This window comes from Vitis vinifera, chromosome 13 (assembly GCF_030704535.1).
Source record: "Vitis vinifera cultivar Pinot Noir 40024 chromosome 13, ASM3070453v1".
In the NCBI taxonomy this organism is placed as follows: Eukaryota; Viridiplantae; Streptophyta; class Magnoliopsida; order Vitales; family Vitaceae; genus Vitis; species Vitis vinifera.
The window spans coordinates 6,531,513-6,551,308 of NC_081817.1; the positions used below are offsets into that span (position 1 = coordinate 6,531,513).

At 38.5% G+C, this 19,796-nt stretch overlaps 1 protein-coding gene across 6 annotated transcripts in view; it reads right to left on the reverse strand.

Moving 5' to 3' along the window:
• The window catches only part of LOC100253015 (exocyst complex component SEC8), a 75,490-nt gene that overhangs the window by 36,570 nt on the left and 19,124 nt on the right, over window positions 1-19,796 (reverse strand). For all 6 annotated transcript variants that reach the window (XM_010660065.3, XM_010660067.3, XM_002269627.4 and 3 more), the window contains 3 exons: window positions 2,774-2,947; window positions 844-948; window positions 319-428 (listed from right to left, as the gene is read on the reverse strand). In XM_010660065.3, coding sequence (XP_010658367.1) covers window positions 319-428; window positions 844-948; window positions 2,774-2,947 — 389 coding nt within the window. The remainder of the gene's footprint in view (window positions 1-318; window positions 429-843; window positions 949-2,773; window positions 2,948-19,796) is intronic.

The following is a 19,796-nucleotide window of genomic DNA, read 5'->3' on the forward strand; positions in this document are numbered from 1 at the left end:
TCTAAGATAAAATATAATGTACTCCCCATGCCCCCAAAAAGATGAAATATTAAGAAAAAATCATCCAAGAAGAACAGGTTTCTTAAATTTGAGATGGCTTTCTTCAAGAAGTTCAAAATGCTTCAGAAAATAGCATGTGAAAACAACATGGGAAATTGTATATCCAACATTCAGCCCCAAACAAAGCCCCTCCCTCTCCTCCTCTCCAACAAAACCCACCCTTCTCTCTGTTTACAAATAAGTAAATAGATAAAATTGTGGATGCAAAAATACACATGGTATTAAGAGTTCAAAAATAAAAAGAAAAAAAGAGAATACCTGTATTCGCCCTTGTTGTAAAGATGAGCATGCAAATCCTCCAAAATTTTATAAAAGATAATTCCCCGTAACTTTGTTAACTCAGATCGAACATCTTGAAGAGCACCAACCTGGACAACATGAACTATAAACATAGACTAGACATAACCATAGAAGCGTCCTTCACTTAAGTCCAGAAAAACATATCATAATTGGTCATTCTTATACTTAATGATCATATTTTTTAATATCAAAAATAGAAATATTGTTAAGATACTTGGTGATAATGTGACCTTTCCCTCCAACTAGAATAACAAACTGATGTGCTAAGAATTTATTGAACTTAAAGATATAAAAGAAGTTGATGTTTTGGGACATGCAAAAGAAATAAATACGAGACGAATGAGTTAGATGAAAGCTTAGTAAGGATAACCTCTCTCCTCCACTGATTTTAATGAAGTGGTATTATTACAAAAGATAATAATAAATAAAATTAATTAATTAATTAATTAAAATTAAAATTAAAATTAAAATTAAAAAACTAACCGTTTGAAGGCCCTCTCTCTCCAGCATCAATGTTGACTGTGCATGCAATTGAACTGCAGCATAAAACTGCTTTTCAGCAATGAGCTTCTCAATACGAGCTGGAACCTGAGCCACATTTGGAAAAGGCAAAAACCATACCTTCAGAATCAACAGATGTAAGGCAGGGAAATAATTCTATACTGAACAGCTAAATTGCTGATATTTGTTTGGCACCTACATGGAAACCCTGTAGTGCTAGCAGTAAAGTGGAAAGTTCACAGTACAAAACAAAACATACTGTCCTTGAGGTCTAGCTCAAGTGACAAGGAGTTCAAGTGCAGATGTGAGAAATTCCAGGTTTGAATCCCAGTAGGGACCAAAGAAGAAAAAGAAATGTCACCAATTAACTAAAAATAATAAACAGATATCCAACAGAAGCTAACACTAAAGCCGACAGCAGAAGGGAACATTCAAAGCTTTACTAGAGGGCTTTTATGGCAACACTATAAAAAGCTCCTCTTCAGTTGACCTTTTCCCCCTTTAGATCTCTAACGGGTGCATATAGTTATCTTTGCTTGGACTGATAAATAGGACTGAGATTAGAGTTGAAGCAGCTAGTAGAAAACCAAAATTAACTAGTCATAGTAGCCATACAGTATTGGAGAATGATGATTATACATATCACAAACAAGTAGGAGAAAATATTAAGCAAGCCCATAAAAGGAAGCAAGATGTCTGCAGAAGAATCCAGAAATTTTTTTTAATCAAACAGAATAACCCAGAAATTAATCCAAGGTATGTCCCATTTTGAAATTTTGAAATTTAACTCACAGCCATCTGCTATATACATGGGTGCAGATATTTCGCTAGTAATTCAACCCAAGGCAGTGCCAAAACAGGAAGATAAGCATGTTGTTCAAATATGCACTAAAAAGGAATATTGAATTTTGGTCCAGATCAAGGACTAATGAATCTTATGAACAGAATAAGAGAACAAGGAGGGATATTGCAGACCTTATTCCATAACAGGTAAAAAAAGGTCAAGTAGTCTTAAAAGATTTAGAGGCCCTCCAACATTTGGAAGAAGAGCTGTGAGATTGTGACGACCTTGAGTGCTTCTGACTCTTTTGGCAAAGTCTGAGTTTCTTAAAATGAAACAAATACACAATTATCAAATATGTCAGGTCAAATCTATGTAATGAAGGAAGACCTCGGCACATTAAGGGCCATAGTTATGTGCTAAGGAAATGGCAAAGAGATTTTAAACCATTTGAAGGTATTTCCATCTGCTTCGAGGAGAGCCTACTGTTTTTCCTAACATGATTAATAAAATGGAAGTGACTTCTTTGTTTGTAAATTGCAGGCTGAAAATATATAAGGAATATGAATGACAGCAAGTTGTCAACCATTTTTCACTGATTTGCATAATCGAGTGGTAGGTTCCTTTTTGTTTTCCATTTTCGTTTTTCGCTGAGGGTAGATGTTTAGGTGGGAAATTTTTGCTTCACTGGCCATTATACCAGTGACTAAACTGCTTTATTTTCAAGAATTAATCAAATAAATAAAACTTTTCCATAGTAACTATCTTTCATAGATGCAACTTCCCAGATAGAGGGAAATATAGATATAGCATATGGACTTCTACCCATATGTGGAATTTTTAAGACAAAATAGTTTATAGCATCTAATAACTTCAAATGAATTGCACAAAGGATTGATTTTAATTCATTCATCCCAAACTAGGCATTAATTAACAAATTGTCAAAAATGCTACAGAAAACCACATTGTTTATTATCAAACTAGGCATGCTAAGATTTTGATAAGACGCAGTATGCATCCTCTGTTAAAAGACATTAATACTAAATCCAAACATTACAGTCACCATCTGGAGAGAATATTCACAAGGTGAATTTTATAGAGGATGTAGACTTGAAAAATGAAAAGACCAACCTTCGCTATACCCTCAACTTGATCTAACAAGGCAATTATGTGCCGCAGTGTAACTGACCGATACCATAACTGGTGCAGTTGCTTATTGCGGGCACCAAGAAGCTTCTTTGCATCAGCCAAATCAACCTTTAATACAGAAATACTTGCAGCTGATTCACTGAACAATCGCAAGATCTGGAGAAAAAGAAAAATAATTATTAATAAATTGGAATATAAGGGCCAACTACTTCCTTTTTGTTTGCCACAGAAAAAAAGGAGGAAAAAAAAGGCATAATAAACCAACATTAAAAGACAATCATATCAATAACGTGCCCAAGAAACTTTAGTGCATTGAAAGTTAATGCTGAAATGCTGATAACATATACACAATCAACCAAGTATAAAATCACTATTTTGCATTGATAGGAAGTGGAAATTTTGTTCAATAATAGCAAAACAAACATCATCCTGATATGAAATCTGTCAAAATATTTCAAAAACTGAACCACCAAGAAAATAAGAAAGGTAATTGTGAGCCTCCCTATTTGTGAGAGCTAAGTTGTCCCAACAAGATTAAAGACTAGAATTTGTATTGCAATAACAGAAACTCTTCAATCTTCACATCTTTGTGGCAAAACAAGGATGGCTCGCAATTTAGGGGGGAGAGAGAGAGACAGAGAGATAGAACTTCAAAAAGTTATCTTGGCCACAAAAGGTGAGGAATCCCACAGCTACTTCATTTTAGGACCTAGTACTAGACAACAGCAATTCAGATCAAATTATAGGTTTGCCTACATTGCTAGAATGTAAGGTCTTGGATTGGCACCAGTCATATTTGGTCTTCTAACTCAACACGGGGAACCCCAAAGTTACTGTCTTAGGACCTTGTCCTAGACAACATTTTTTTCTAATAAAAAACAAAATATGCCTTGATATGGTTTAAGAGTACATGATCAGGGATTCTTCCAAAATTTGTAGAAACTGATCAAAAGAATCAGTGAGTGAACTTTCTCCAATATACAGAGGAGACCTATATATAGATATAGTAACACATGAGATCATACAAGAAAAAGCGATTCATCACTCCATAGGGGTCAACAGATATCCTTTAGAAAGAAATCAAAGTATCGCTCCTCTCCTTCCTATCCAAACCTTTTTTATCTACACACCAAATACCAATCAAGTGGAATGACATTGAGAGGAGTGCCCTTGAATGCTCTCATAGAAGAAGCCCAGAAAGAGGAATAGAAATAAAGTAGGTCTCATAGCATCTCTAAAGTACTCCACCTGTCTCAAAAATCCTTTACATTTCTTTCCCACCACACAATTTAAATTAGTAAAAGACAAGCGATTTGTCATAAAACTTTGCCTCTAATTTGCCATAGTACTAGACAACGTTTCCCAAAGATCAAATGGTTGGAAGAATATCTTTCTTGTCCTTAACACACAATAGAGTAACCTTTATGTGCTCTTATTTGTTTCACATCCCCATTTACTTCCTTTCAATTTTCAAAATTCCAACCAAAGTGGTATCTAGGATCAAGAAATTGCATAGTAACCTTCTTTGATCAAGATAGGGCAAGAAAAGAAACCCTCATTGGTTGGGACCAATTGAACAAGCCAAAGAGGGGAGGGGTTCAAATTTGGAAACATTTTGTTGAGTAGGGAAGTGGATAGAGGGTTTCTTAGGGATAGCAAATGACATAGGATCATCATGAATATTAATGGTATCGGTTTAGAATCCGATTGAAAATTGTTACATTTTCCACAGTAGAATATACATATTTATAAAGAAAAAATAATCTAAGAAAATAGGAAACATAGACCTCCTACATTAGTACTACAAATATTTGTCAGCCTAATTACAAATATGACTAAATAAAAGAACTTCCTCAAATGGTCTTAAGATTAGTCAAAGATAGCTAATTAACCCCTGGAATTAAAGGTGAATTTAGTAGATCATTTCCATCAACCAAGGGAGAGATCAATGGTTGATTTCCTTGAGATCAATAGTTGATTTCCTTAAGATCAATGACTGATTTCCAACACTCCCCCAGAAGTTGGTTCAAAAACATCCTTCATTCCCAACTTGTTGATCATTGAATAAAACCTTAGATTAAGAGCTCCTTTAGTGAAGACATCTACTAGCTGCAACTTGAAAGAAATGAATGGAGTACAAATAATTTTTTTCCTTTTTGATAAGTAAGACAGAATGGAGTACAAATCATTTCACTAGCAATTTTCCCTTCAATGCAATGTTTGTCTATCTCAATATGTTTTGTTCTATCATGTTGCACCAGGATGTGTGCAATGCTAATGATTGCCTTGTTATCACAATACAGCTTCATAGGACCCTTTGATTCTATCTGCAACTCCCTTGGAAAGTTCTTTTATCCATATCAGCTCACAAATTCCTAGTGTCATGGCCTTATATTCAGCTTCCGCACTTGACCTCGCTATCACAGGTTGCTTCTTACTCCTCTAGGTTACTAAGTTACCTCCAGCAAGAGTACAATAGCCAAAGGTGGATTTTCTGTCAATCATGGATCCACCCCAATCAAAATTCACATATGCCTCCACATCCATATGACCATTTTGAGAAAATGACAGTCCTTTTCCCAAAGTAGCTTTTAGGTACTGCAATATTCTTTTGACTACTTCCATGTGAGGTTCTAAAGGAGAGTGCATGAACTGACTAACCACACTTACAGAGTAGGAAATATTGGGTTTGGTCATTGGTGTGGGAAAGAAGGATTAATCTTCTCACAAGTCTCTGGTACCTTTTTTTTATCCACTGGAGCACCATCTCTAACTGCACTGAGTTTGTGGTTCAAATCAATAGGATTTTCTGTAGGCTTGCACCCAAGCATTCCAATTTACTTGAGAAGATCTAGGACATATTTCCTTTCAGATATGTATTTACCCTTATTTTGACTTAGCCACTTTGATTCCCAAAAAATAACGTGGAGTACCTAGATCCTTCATTTGAAATTATTTAGCCAGCTTGACCTTAAGGTTCTGAATTTCCTCATTGTCATCACCCGTTATTTTGATATTGTCTACATAGGTGATTAGTTTGGTTGACTTCCTTGTGGATGATCATCTAAAGAAAAGAGTATGATCTACCTAACTTTGATGAAAACCGAATTTCAAGAGTGATTGAGAAAATCTTTCAAACCATGCTCTAGGTGATTGTTTCAAATAATATAGAGATTATTTTAGCTTGCATTTCCTTCCACTATTGTTTCGAAAACCAGATGGAAGATCATGTAGATCTCTTCTCTTAGATTTCCATGTAAGAAGGCATTCTTAACGTCAAATTATTATAGTGCCTAGTTGTAACTAGCTGTAAGAGAGAGTAGATTTCTGATAGAGTTCATCTTTGCCACAAGGGGAAAGGTTTCTTGGTAGTCCATACTATAGGTCTATGTGTACCCTTTGGCCACAAGTCACGCCTTATATCTCTCCACAGAACCATAAGCCTTGTATTTCATTGAAAAAAACCATTTGCATCCCACTGGTTGTTTTCGTTTGGGTAAATCAACAATGTCCCAATTCTCATTCTTCGTTAGAGCGTTCATCTCCTCCTCTATAGCATTCTTCCACTTCGAGTCAACAAGGGCTTCTCCAACATTCCTTAGAATTGACTCTAAATTTTTATGAGAGGTAAATTCCTTATAGGTCCCCATAATCCTATGATAAGACACAAATTTGACAAAGGGCGTTTAGTGCAACTCCTAACACCCCTGCAGATTGCTACAAGAATATCTTTTTTTTTTTTTTTTGATAGATAAACGATCAGAATATATTAGAAAAGGCTAAAAAGCCGCATGTATACAGGGGGTATACACAAAAAAGAGGGAGAGCCTCACCCACCCTCAAGTGGCCGCGAGCCACTCCAAAAAGCCTAAAAGAGAATAGGTATCCTCACCAATGTACACCCTAGCCCAACTCCACAAATTACAAACAAAAAAATTCTTGAATTTTTGTATATCTAAAGACCCCCCCCTAAAAGCTAACCTATTCCTTTCCTTCCAAACCGTCCAAAAAATGCACAACGGAATGGAATTCCAGGTGTCTTTTCTTTTTTTCCCCACAAAAGATCCCCGCCAACTAAGTAACACTTCTATAACTGATTCTGGGAACACCCATTGGACTCCAAAAATGGCGAGAGTGATCTCCCATAGAGTCTTAACCACTGTACAATGTAACATAATATGATTCGCACTTTCCTCTTCACATCCACACAGAAAACACCGGTTAGGGAGTTGCCACCCCCTTCTTTGAAGCTTATCCAAAGTGAGGATCTTCCCCCACGAAGCTTATCCAAAATGCACAACAGATTGCTACAAGAATATCAAGATCAGTATCAAAGAGAGGAGTAGAGATTGAAGCAGGGTTAGAAGGATTATTGTTGGATTCAAGGGGTATAGAAACCATACCTTCATCTAAAGTTGATGATTGGTTTTGCTTTTAAGAATTAGGGCCTTCCACCAACCTAGATTGATCCTGAGGTCTTATGGTATACACTTGTATATCCACTGTTTGTCTATCATCATGAGTGGTCTTCAAGGGATTCTCCAAGTTCTCCCTATTTTCTTGAATTCTCCAAACTTGTGTTGGTAATGAGACTAACCAGTTGTGTGACTGATCTTTTTCTCCCATTTGCTCCCCTTGAAGGTCAGTCTTTGTACAATACGATTGCTATTCAAAAAAACTCACATCGATTGTAACAAACTTCCTTTTGGTTGGTGGATGGTAACACTTATACCCCTTTTGGGTTGGAGAATATCAAGGAAAATGCACTTAATGGCTCAAGCTTAGATCTGTCTTTGTCAGGGACATGAACAAAGACACTGCTTCCAAAGACTTTCAATGGTAAAGAATTGAATATAGATAGGTGACGATAACATTCTTTCAATGTTCTAATGGGAGTTTGAAAATTGAGTACCTCTGAAGACATCCGCTTGATAAGGTAGGTTGTTGTCAAGACTGCATCTCCCCATAAATGTTTTGGAACGTTTCTAGCAAACATTAAGGCTCGAGTTACCTCAAGAAGATGTTTGTTTTTACATTTTGTCACTCCATTTTGTTGGGGAGTGTCTGCACAACTTGATTGATGAATAACACCTTTTTCCAAGAAAAAATTTCCAAGTCTTTCATTGAAGTATCTCTCACCATTATCAGATATAATAATATGTGTCTTAGTGTTAAATTGCATTTGGACCATTAAGAAAAAATTCATTAAGACAATGGTTTCAAATTTATCCTTTAGTAAGTAGATCTAAGTAGTTCTATTGAAGTCATCACTAAGACAAAGGAATCATCTAGCACCAAAAATATAAGTCACCCTTGAGAGCCCTAAACATCAATATGCATAACCAATAAAGGAATTTCACTTCTTTTACTACTAATGGAATATGGCACCCTTTGATTTTTAGCCGACTCACAAATTTCACACTTAAGTGTGCAAAAATGTAGATCTGGATATAATTTCCTCATGTAATGGAAATCGGGGTGCCCTAATCTTTCATGTAACAGTCAAAAATCTTCTAAGGTTCCTTTTTTTTTAACTCCCTCTATTTGATGGGCTTAAGGTGTCGCCTTCTTCTTAGGATCTAGGTAATAAAGGTCATTCTTCTCCTTAGCATTGTCAATCATCTTCCCCAGTATTTGGTTATAAAAAACATAATAGTTAGGATAGAAAATTACAACAGAATTGTTGGTTTTTGAGAGTTTATAAACCGATAGCAGATTATAGGACATTTTAGGCACATGAAGAACAGAAAAACGAGTGATATTTGGGGGTCTATAGACATTTCCTTTGCCATGAATGGTAAGAAATGATCCATTAGCAACCTGGACCTTTTAATTACCATAACATGGTTCATAAGAAATAAAACAGTTTGAGTCTTTGGTCATGTAATCAGTGGCACCTGAATCAATGATCCAAGAGCTTGAATTTAAAATAGTATTCCAGATTGAGCAAATACAAAGGAAGTAGGATTGAAAGTCGCCTCATTTTTTCTAATGATCTTGCATAAAAGATCAAGTTGTTCCTCAAGATTTCGAGGATTTCGCTTGGAAGCACTTGTTCCCCTTTAAGACTTTTGCTAGAATTGTTTGCAGGATTTTGGGTAGAAATTTGATCAACCATATTTGTCGAATGCAAATATTTTTTTTTTTTTTGATAGGAAACCACACAAGAATATATTGATAGAAAAAGAAGTACAAAAGGAGGATGAGGAATCCTCCCGCCAAAAGTAAAACTAAACAACATAAAAAGATAAAGATGTCTAAGAACAAGATTTTTGTGTATGGCGTAGGAAGAATGAAACCAGCAGTGAAGCTGGTTTGCAAAAAAACTGAACAAGTTACAACAATGAAGGTAGTATATGATTGAGCAATAAAGGCTCTGACACCATATCGGTTTAGAATCCAATTGAAAATTATTACATTATCCACAATAGAGTATACATATAATATACAAAAGAAATAATCTAAGAAAAGAAAAAACAAAATCTTCATAAATCAATTCTACAAATATTTGTCCACCTAATTACAAAGTTGACTAAATAAAAGAACTTCCTAAAATGGTCTTAGACTAATCAAAGATAGCTAATTAACCCCTGGAATCAAGGGTGAAATCAGTAGAGGAATTCCATCAATCAAGGGAGAGATTAATGGTTGATTTCCTGGATATTAATGGTTGATTTCTTTGAGATCAATGACTCATTTCCAACAAATGGGTCATACTCCAATGAATGGGATGCTAATGTTGTAGTTTCGTGGTCACATTGCCATCCTTAGAAAGTTATTGCGTAGTTTTTCTCAAATTTTTTCATCATGGTCATTTTTCTATAAGCGACAGTACAAGAACTAATTTTTTAGGAAGGTGGGTTCTTTGTTTGGAAAACCATGTGGGGAAAAGATTTAACTTTGGATCAATCATAAAAAAGGGGGTTCCTCTATTATATCGAGTAAGAATCCATTAACCACATCCTTATTTATTGTGTAAAGGGTTTTGTCACAATTGTTGTATTCTCTTTTCAATGGGTCATGGGTGCTTTCCTCTTCAATTAGAGAGACCCTTTCAAGATGGCATGGCTTTTTCATGGGTAAAAAGAGTAAAAAGGCATGACGAGCAGCTCCTATATGCATCTTTTGAACAATTCAAAGAAAAAGTAATAGAAGATCATTTCAAAATGAGAAGCCTTCTAATTAAAGGTTGAAATACTTTCTCATTTGTAATCTTTTTTTTTATATATAGATAAACACAGAATAATTATATTAAAAGAGGGAAGCAAGAAGACAACCCGAAGCATACAGGAAGTATACACGAGAAGCCCCAAAAACAAAAAGCACAAGGAAGCATACACTCACCAACCCTCAATTAGAGCCCAACCAATCTACAAAATTAATTAAGGAGTGGGGCTCTCCATTTAAACAAGACTTAGTCCAAGAGAAAAGATTACAAACGAAGGAGGTTTTCAATCTTTGGATCGACAAAGCCTCATTATCAAAAGCTATCCTATTTCTTTCTTTCCACATCGTCCAAAATAAACAAAGGGGGGCTGCCCACCAAATCTTCCCATGCTCCTTGTCTACAAAGGAATCGGACCAGCCAAGGAGAGTGTCTTTAACCGTGAGCTGAAGGACCCAATTAACCCTAAACATCGTGAACATAAGATTCCACAACACCTTCGCCTTGGGGCAATGAATAAGGATGTGGTTAATTGTCTCCTCATCATCACAACATAAGAAGCATCTGTTTGCTAGAGACCAGCCCCTCCTTTTGAGATGATCTTGGGTTAGGACCTTCCCCCAAGAAGCTTCCCAAGCAAAAAAAACCCACCTTAGTAGGCACGCAAGGGCTCCATATGATTCTCCACGGAAACGGGATTGCACCACCAGAATCCAGAGTATTGTAAAGGGATTTTACAAAGAAAATCCCATTCTTAGAAGCATTCCACACCACTCTATCCTCCATCCCAACATTGAGCCTCTTTTCTTGAAGGACCGAAAGGAGACTCGCCACCGCCTCCAGCTCCCAGTCATTAAAAGACCTAGAAAAACAAGGATACCATCCCCTCGCATCCCCCATATAATCCCAACAATCCTCTACCCACGCATCTTGGGATACCGCAAAGGCAAACAGAGAAGGAAAAGCCTCACATAGGTGAGTGTTTCCACACCAAATGTCCTTCCAAAATTTCACCCTTCTACCATCCCCTACAGTGAAGGAAGCGTTTTTAAACAACAGAACGTCTTCCTTTCTAATTTCCTTCCACAACCCCACCCCATAGCCTTCCCTAACCTCACAAGAGATCCACCCTCCTTCTTCTTCCCCATACTTCGAGCTGATAACAAGTTTCCAAAAAGACTCTCTTTCAGCCGCAAAGCGCCAGCTCCATTTACACAACAGGGCCCTATTGAGGATAGAAAAATTTATGATCCCCAATCCACCCTTCATTTTATGAGAGCGAACCACATCCCATTTTACAAGGTGAGGCCTCTTCTCCAACGCACCCCCTCCCCAAAGGAAATCCCTTTGGATTTTCTCAAGTCTCAATCTTACAACTCTTGGAATACGCATCAAGGACATAAGATAAATCGGCATGCTAGCCAAAGTGCTCCGAATGAGAGTGATTCCCCCCCACCCCCTTAGAAATAAACTGCCTCTTCCACAGAGCGAGTCTCTTCCTCATCCTTTCTTCCACACCATCCCACACAACCACCGATTTGTGAGGAGCACCTAGAGGCAGCCCCAAGTAAGTGGAAGGAAGAGAACCCACTTTGCAGCCCAATTCAGAAGCCAAGACCTCAGCATTCTCAACTCTTCCCACCGGCAAAATTTCGCTCTTTTCCAAGTTAATATTCAGACCAAAAATGGCTTCAAACCACATTAAAAGCCAGCTTAGAACAGCCATTTGGTCTTGGGAGTCCTTGTAATCTTTGGTCATGGACTAAGATGTTTATGGATGATGGTCCTTTGTCTTTAATTAACTTTGTTGATTGGTTGTTGGTTGGGTTCTTATCAAGAGAAAGTGTTGTTTTTTGTAGCCCCTCCATTCTTTTGATTAAGCCTTTAAGCAACTGTTGTATACTTCCTGTGTAATTTGGGGTTGTGTTTCCTTTTATACAAACACACTTTGCTTTACCTATCAAAAAAAAAAAAAAAAAAAAGAACTAATTTTTTGGGAAGATTTTGATGGGCTATCACCGAATTGATGCTTAATTACCAAATTCATTCAGAGCAATGACAGTTAGAGATTCTTGTTCTCCATAACTTCTAGTGTTCTTAAACTGCCCCTTTTTTTGCCATGTCTCTAAAGCCACATTCTGAAGAGTGTGAAAGGATGAATATTCAATCCCCTTGTTTGCTTGGAAGATAGATGCTCTCTATTTGACTAAATGATATGTGGATTTGAGTTTCTTCTTATTACATCAAAGAAGTCCCTTCTCGAACAATTTAGTCTGGCCTTGAAAAAAGGGACATGAAGTAGATGAGCAAAATTACAAATATTCTACTGCCTATGTTCATACTCCTAAATGCAATAAATAGTACAAATAATCTACCGCTTGTATGAGAATGAGTCAAGTTGGATAAGATTCAGGGAAAAAAGCCTAGTTACCTTACTGGAAGGGGTGGAAGAATGTTGTCTCAAGGTTCTAGGAAAGCATTTCAAAAAGGAGGATTTGTTGGAACTCCTGAATAACACAACAGGAAGATTTTTGTTATGCTCTGTTGGCTTGGCTTTGTGGAGGCAAGGAGGTTTACTTGTGTTCCCTGAAGGTAGGGAATACCCAAGGAGATGGAGCACTCTTGCTAGGGAGTTAATAAGCCTTGGGGTTTCTTCTAACCACAAGGCTAAAAAAATTCATCTAGTGAATACATCTTCAGGGGGCAGTGGGTGCCTCAGCAGCCCCTGTGGAAGAAAAGTCTTTTGCTGATATAGTACGTAGTTCTCAAGCAAAGGTTGGTGATGCAGCGTGGCTTCAGGTAGGGCAAGGTGCCACAAGAAGAAAAACAGAGGCCTTTCGTGTTTGTATCGTGGGTCATTGCAAAACGTCCTCAGATTACATCCCAGATTTACCCACTTTAAAGAGGTGGGCAATGCACAATTGGAGCTTAAAGGGGAATGTCAAGTTAGTCTATTTAGGTGGTGCACTCATTTTGTTTGATTTTGAGACGATTTCTAAGGCAGAAAAAGCTCTCCACAGTGGAAGAAAGATGTTCATGGGCAAATTGCCTCTTTTGGGAAGATGTTCTCCAGTTGTGGGTTGCTTGAGGAATGGGGTTCATCTCAGTGAGATATGGGTGAGGGTAGTGGGCCTTCCAATGCATTTATGAGGTAGGGATCTTTTTAAAAAAAAAAATTTGCAATTGGGAAACATTTGCAGTGGCTTTGTGGCAGTCAACAAAGATACAGCTTTCCATAGCAATTTGCAGTGGGCTAGAATCCTCGTAAAAGCTGATGGTAGTTGTCGAGCCTATTGAATGTGGTGGCGGGTTCTTTGTGCTTTGCAATTCAGTTAAGGAGGGAATTCCCACCTTTGGTAGGCAAATAAGAACATATGTATGTGTGTGTGTGTATTCACATATCCATATATATGTATATGTTCTTATTTGCCTATCAAAAGCTTCTAGTGTTCTCCCTTCCCCAAGTATTGAAATTTTAATTTTGGGTGAAACCTTATTGACCTGAAAATTGATGAACTTGAACTTCTCATGTTCTCTGCTATGTGCACTTGTCTTCCCATCATTAATTCTCTTAAACTAATTTACTACAGAATATTTCTTTTTAGCTCTCTTTAAATCCAGGATTCTAGCCTCCATTTTTTTTTCAGCCAATTTCAATTGGAAGCCTAATAAAGCCTTTTTTGAAGGTCAATACAAATAACTTGCTACAAGTGAAAAGATATTATTGAGCTCTTAGACTAAACTGTTGGGTTATGTGCTTGGCAACTAGTGAACTAATTGAAGTCATATGCTTAGGAAGTGGTGAATCAATGGGTCATTATACACCACGTAGTGAATCTGAGGTTTTGGCATAAGTTGTTCATACTTATCAATAAATTGAGTTCCTTCCAATAATGTGACTGGCATAATGATCATCACATTTGGGGGTTTGGGGTACTAATAGAAGCGAAAGTAAAGCACAAGTAAAATAAGGATTCAACTAACGCCAACTCATTCAATGCAAGATGAAAAGCAGCTTGTATCTTTGATATTTTGTGGGTCTTCCTCTCTTGCTGAGCATGTTTTCAAGACTCGGGAAAGGCCTGACCTGTGAGAGACAATTCAGACACATTCTCACTAAGGAGAAATGACCAAGAGATTGAAGAAACTTCCCTACCCAAACAAGCACCAGACAAGTTCATAACACAGAGCAGACAGATGAGGGTTTGCCCTACACCGCTTGACCAGGATATTTGACTGGAACAGAAACCGGTTTGAGTTGGCATAGTAATTCCAGTGGGAAGTAAAGACAGCAAGAGTGAAGAATGGCTTCTTGTAGCATCTATTGGTGTTCCTCGCAAAGTGCAACAAGACATTCTGAAATCTCTACAGAAGGAAGGATTCTCCATCAAATGTATCTTTGGTGGCTACGAGTTAATCACTCTAGATTTTATAAATAGGTCCAACTTTGGTTTAAGCTCTTCTTTTAAGGGGTGATATAAATTTCTCCTTAGGTGCTTCTCATTTACATATTGTCATCATGTGCACATAAGTTGAACCCTCTTTTTCTTGGCACTTGTTTAACATATTTAATATTTGCCCATGAAAAAATAACATGTAAACATATGAAATGATAATAATGCTCACATCAATTTAAAATTTTAATAGAAATATGTTTAAAAAACCTTCCTTGACATTATCATTGTCAACATAACATCTTTCTTGAATCTTTTTTGGGAGTGGGTAAGATTGTATATTGGGGACGGATCATTATCATTGTTAGAGTTTGTGGGAAAATGTGAATTATGGTTGTAAATTAATGGCTTGTATTTTGTTGTGTATAGTAATTATGCTAGTTTAGGAGAGTTTGTTTGTAACAGCCAGAATTCCTAGAATTAGGTTAATTTAGTTAGTTACCTATTTTGTTAGAGTATCCCATAAATCATGGGATTTGATACAGCCTAGTAATTAGTTTCCTTTTCTATAGCTAGGATTTTTCTGTATAAAGCTAATCTCCAAATGTAGTTTTCTGGTATGAATGAAAATGAAATTATTCCACAATTCTGCTTTTTATTCCACAATTCTGCTCTCTCCATTTACGTCATGGTATCAGAGCTGAATTAGGATCCTTGGAATTTATTTTGTTTCAGCCTTCATTGTTGAATACAGTGCCCTATTTTTCTTCTGTTTTTGAAACTCAAAACCGAGCATTTATTTCCTCTCCTGGAATTTTCATTTTCTTCTTGGCCTTCATTGCCATTCATTTGTTTTTTTGCCTCCATTGTCAATCTGATCTCTTGGCCTTCAACGATGTCTATTGTTGACCCACGTGCTTTGCCTGAATCACCCAGAAATTGCCGTTTTTTTTTCCGTAAAAAATGTTAGATATTGCAGAAACAACCGCTACAGCCCAATCAGAGGAGATTATTCGACCCCAACATTCCGGAGAATTGCATAATATCCAAGCTGCATATAGGCTAAATGGAAAAAATTATCTGAAATGGTCCCAACTTGTTCGCACCATGTTGAAAGGGAAAGAGAAGATCAGTCATCTCATGGGTACAAGGTCGAAACTAGGAGATCCTCATTTTGAAGCATGGGATGAAGAAGACTCCATGATTATGGCATGGTTGTGGAATTCTATGATTCCTGAAATCGGTGACACATGCATGTTCCTAGCTACTACCAAGGACATTTGGGATGCAATCAAACAGACGTACTCTAAGGCGAGAGATGCGGCCCAAGTATACGAGGTCAAGGTGAAAACTATTGCTGCTAAACAAGGAGATAAAACTGTTACTAAGTATGCTAATCAATTGAAATCTTTATGGCAAAAACTTGATCATTACAGGGTGATAAAGACCAAGTGTCCCGAAGATGCTGCTATTCTCAAGGATTTCATACAACAAGATCGAGTCTATGATTTTCTTGTTGGACTCAATCCAGAATTTGACCAAGTGCGAATCCAGATTCTTGGCAAGCAAGAAGTTTCATGCTTTAATGAGGTGGTGGCATTAATTCGAGGAGAGGAAAGTAAAAGATGCTTGATGCTTAATCCACAGAACATGGACAGCTCGGCTATGGTGGCTGGCAATGGTAACAATTCAGCCACAAATATGGAAAGAGTACTAGTTTCTGGCAATGGAAGATCTAGTCAACCAAAGACTCAAAATCGTGACTACAAGGACAACTTATGGTGCACTTATTGTAAGAAGGCACACCATACCCGTGAGCGGTGCTGGAAACTACATGGAAAACCACCAAGTCGAGAGTGGGGACAAAAGGGAGAACAACCAAGCAATAATGGTCAGGCCCATGTTACAACAGTACAACAGAATGAAGCAACACTACAAGAGATAGGCAGTCTTAATCAAGAAGAAGTTGAGAGGGTGAGGTCTCTTATTTGCAACCTTGACAAACCAGCAGGTACTGGTTCATTGGCGTATTCAGGTAAGTTTCCATTCTCTATTGGATTAAATGTCTCGGATATAACCTTTGCCAACTCCTGGGTCATTGACTCGGGTGCTACCAACCATATGACTCATTCACCAAACATTTTTTCCACATATTTCCCATGTTCAAGCAATAGAAAAATAGCCACAGCCGATGGCTCCTTGACCACTGTAGCAGGTATAGGAGATGTCAAAATAAGCCCATCACTGATGTTAAAAAATGTTCTTCACATCCCTAGGTTAACCACAAACCTCATTTCTATCCAAAAACTCACTCAAGATTTACATTGCAATGTGGTTTTTTATCATAGTCATTGTGTATTTCAGGACGAGGATTCGGGGAGGATGATTGGACATGCTAGAGAACGAGATGGACTCTACTATCTCAAAGCACCAAGTCAATCAAACATTACCAAAGGCAAATCATCTCATTCTTTTGTCTCAGAAGTTTTTTCATTCAATAAAGAAAAAGTTTGGCTTCATCATCAGCGACTTGGTCATCCATCATTTAAGGTTATTAAAATTATGTTTCTGTTGAATATAATGTATTTATAGTATATAATCTTTCCTTGTTAATATAGGTCACATGTATGGTAGTTAGGACTCCTAGCCTTGTACATATATATTTCTCAATTGTAAGTAAACAGATGAATGTGAATCAAGGTTTTTCTTCTTTCTCTTTCTCTCAACATGGTATCAGAGTCAAGGGAGAAAACCTAATTCTTTCCTGTTTCCCGTGTCATCAACTCTAGAAAACCTTCCTGTGACCATGTTTCATTCCGGTCACCTTCCCCATCTCCCAATACTTTCCGGTCAGTCGGATCGTCGTCAGAAATCACCGCCGGTAAACTTTTCCGGCGAACTTTTCCGGCGACGTCTTTTTCCGACACCGACCACACCACGAGGAGCGCCTGGAGGAGATCTCCAACTTTTCCCAAAGCATCGGAGCCAGAAAACCGTCCACGCGCCAGACACGCGCACATTTACGATCGGCGACTGAATCTCACGCGTCGGCGCGTGAGGGCGCGTGAGGCCTTTTCCGACGACGCGCCTCCTCCTCCAACCTCGCCTGACGTCGACCAACATCCCTACCTCCCTGGTTCTCCCATCCGAGCCCTGCACGTACCTCTTTTGGGGATTTTTGTCTCCGTCAGCCCTCCAAACAGTCTTTCCGGCGAAGTTCCGGCTATTTTTTCTCCACCCCAATCCTTGCACGTGCCTTGGGAAGTGTTCTTCTACCTTTCTGGTGGTACCACGCCATGATCTGAGGCCGTCTCCCTTTTTTCGGTGGTGCCACGCCGCAATCTGAAGTCGTATTAGGGCTCTCTTCGATCCAAACATAAGATAAGTGGATATGGCTACTAAAACTTCCATTTTTTCCTCTGTCATATCTGGATCTCCTCTGATTACTTCAGAGAAATTGGTTGGCAGTGAAAATTATCTTTCCTGGTCTGCCTCTGTTGAACTTTGGTTTATGGGTCAAGGATATGAGGATCACTTGGTTACCCAGGAAGCAGATATCCCTGAGGTTGACCGCGTACAGTGGAGGAAGATAGATGCACAATTATGTAGTGTATTATGGCAATCGGTTGATCCCAGGATTCTTCTTCATCTTCGGGCCTACAAAACTTGTTTTAAATTTTGGACTCAGGCCAAAGGATTATACACGAATGATATCCAACGTCTTTATAAGGTGGCTTCTGCTATTGTCCATATCAGCCAACAGGACTTGGATCTATCTACTTATATTGGTCAGATTGCCTCTCTTAAGGAGGAGTTCTTGACTGTGATGCCTCTTACTCCTGATGTTGGGGCTCAACAAACACAGCTTGACAAGTTCTTCATGGTCCTTACTCTTATTGGCCTCCGTCCGGATCTTGAGCCTATCCGTGATCAGATTCTTGGTAGTTCATCAGTTCCGTCCTTGGATGATGTGTTTGCTCGCCTCCTCTATATCTCGTCCACTCAGACTTTGCCATCTGATAGCACTTCAGATTCTTCTGTGTTAGTTTCTCAAACTACCTCTTGAGGAGGACGCAGTGGTACCCGAGGTAGAGGTCAACGTCCTCATTGCACCTATTGCAATAAACTTGGCCACACTCGCGATCGTTGCTATCAGTCACATGGAAGGCCTCCTCGTACTGCCCATATGGCCCAGTCCTCTGATTCTCCGCTGCCTCAGCCTCTGAGCTCCTCCGCATCTCAGACATCTCAGGCTTCTATTGCCTCTGTTGCCCAGCCTAGTAACGCCTCTGCCTGCCTTACCCACACATCTTCTCTTAGACCCTGGATTCTAGATTCTGGAGCTTCTGATCACCTATCTGGTAATAAGGATCTTTTCTCCTCTATTACTACTACCTCTGCTTTACCTACTAATACCTTAGCTAATGGTTCTCAAACTGTGGCTAAAGGTATTGGTTTGGCCCTTCCTCTGCCTTCTCTACCTCTCACTTCTGTCCTTTATACTCCTGAATGTCCTTTTAATCTTATTTCCATCAGCAAAATCACTCGTACTCTTAATTGCTCTATTATCTTTTCTGATAAATTTGTGACCTTGCAGGACCGGAGTACAGGAAAGACGATTGGCATAGGACGTGAGTCTCAAGGCCTCTATCACCTCACCTCGGATTCATCTCCTGCAATTTGCATTTCCACTGATGCTCCTCTTCTCATTCACAATCGTCTGGGCCACCCTAGTCTTTCCAAGTTCCAGAAGATGGTCCCTCGTTTTTCCACTTTGTTGTCGCTTCCGTGTGAGTCATGTCAGCTTGGGAAACATACTCATGTCTCGTTCCCAAAGCGTTTGAATAATCGGGCAAAGTTTCCTTTTGAGCTTGTCCACACTGATGTTTGGGGTCCTTGTCGGACTGCGTCTACTTTAGGATTTCAGTATTTTGTCACTTTCATTGATGACTATTCTCGATGTACTTGGTTATTTTTAATGAAAAATCGAGCTGAGTTATTCTCTATTTTCCATAAATTTTATACTGAAATCCAAACCCAGTTCAATATTTCTATTCGTGTGTTACGCAATGACAATGCCAGAGAATATTTTTCAGCCCCATTTACTTCGTTTATGTCTCATCATGGGATTCTTCATCAGTCTTCTTGTGCTCATACTCCTCAACAAAATGGGGTAGCTGAACGCAAGAATCGACATCTTGTTGAGACAGCTCGTACTATCCTCCTCCATAGTAATGTTCCTTTTCGTTTTTGGGGGGACGCTGTTCTTACTGCTTGTTATTTGATTAATCGTATGCCCTCCTCTGTCTTACACGATCAGATTCCTCACTCCCTTCTCTTTCCTGACCAACCACTTTATTTCTTTCCTCCTCGTGTCTTTGGTTGTACTTACTTTGTTCATATTCTCACTCCTGGACAGGACAAGCTTTCCGCCAAAGCCATGAAG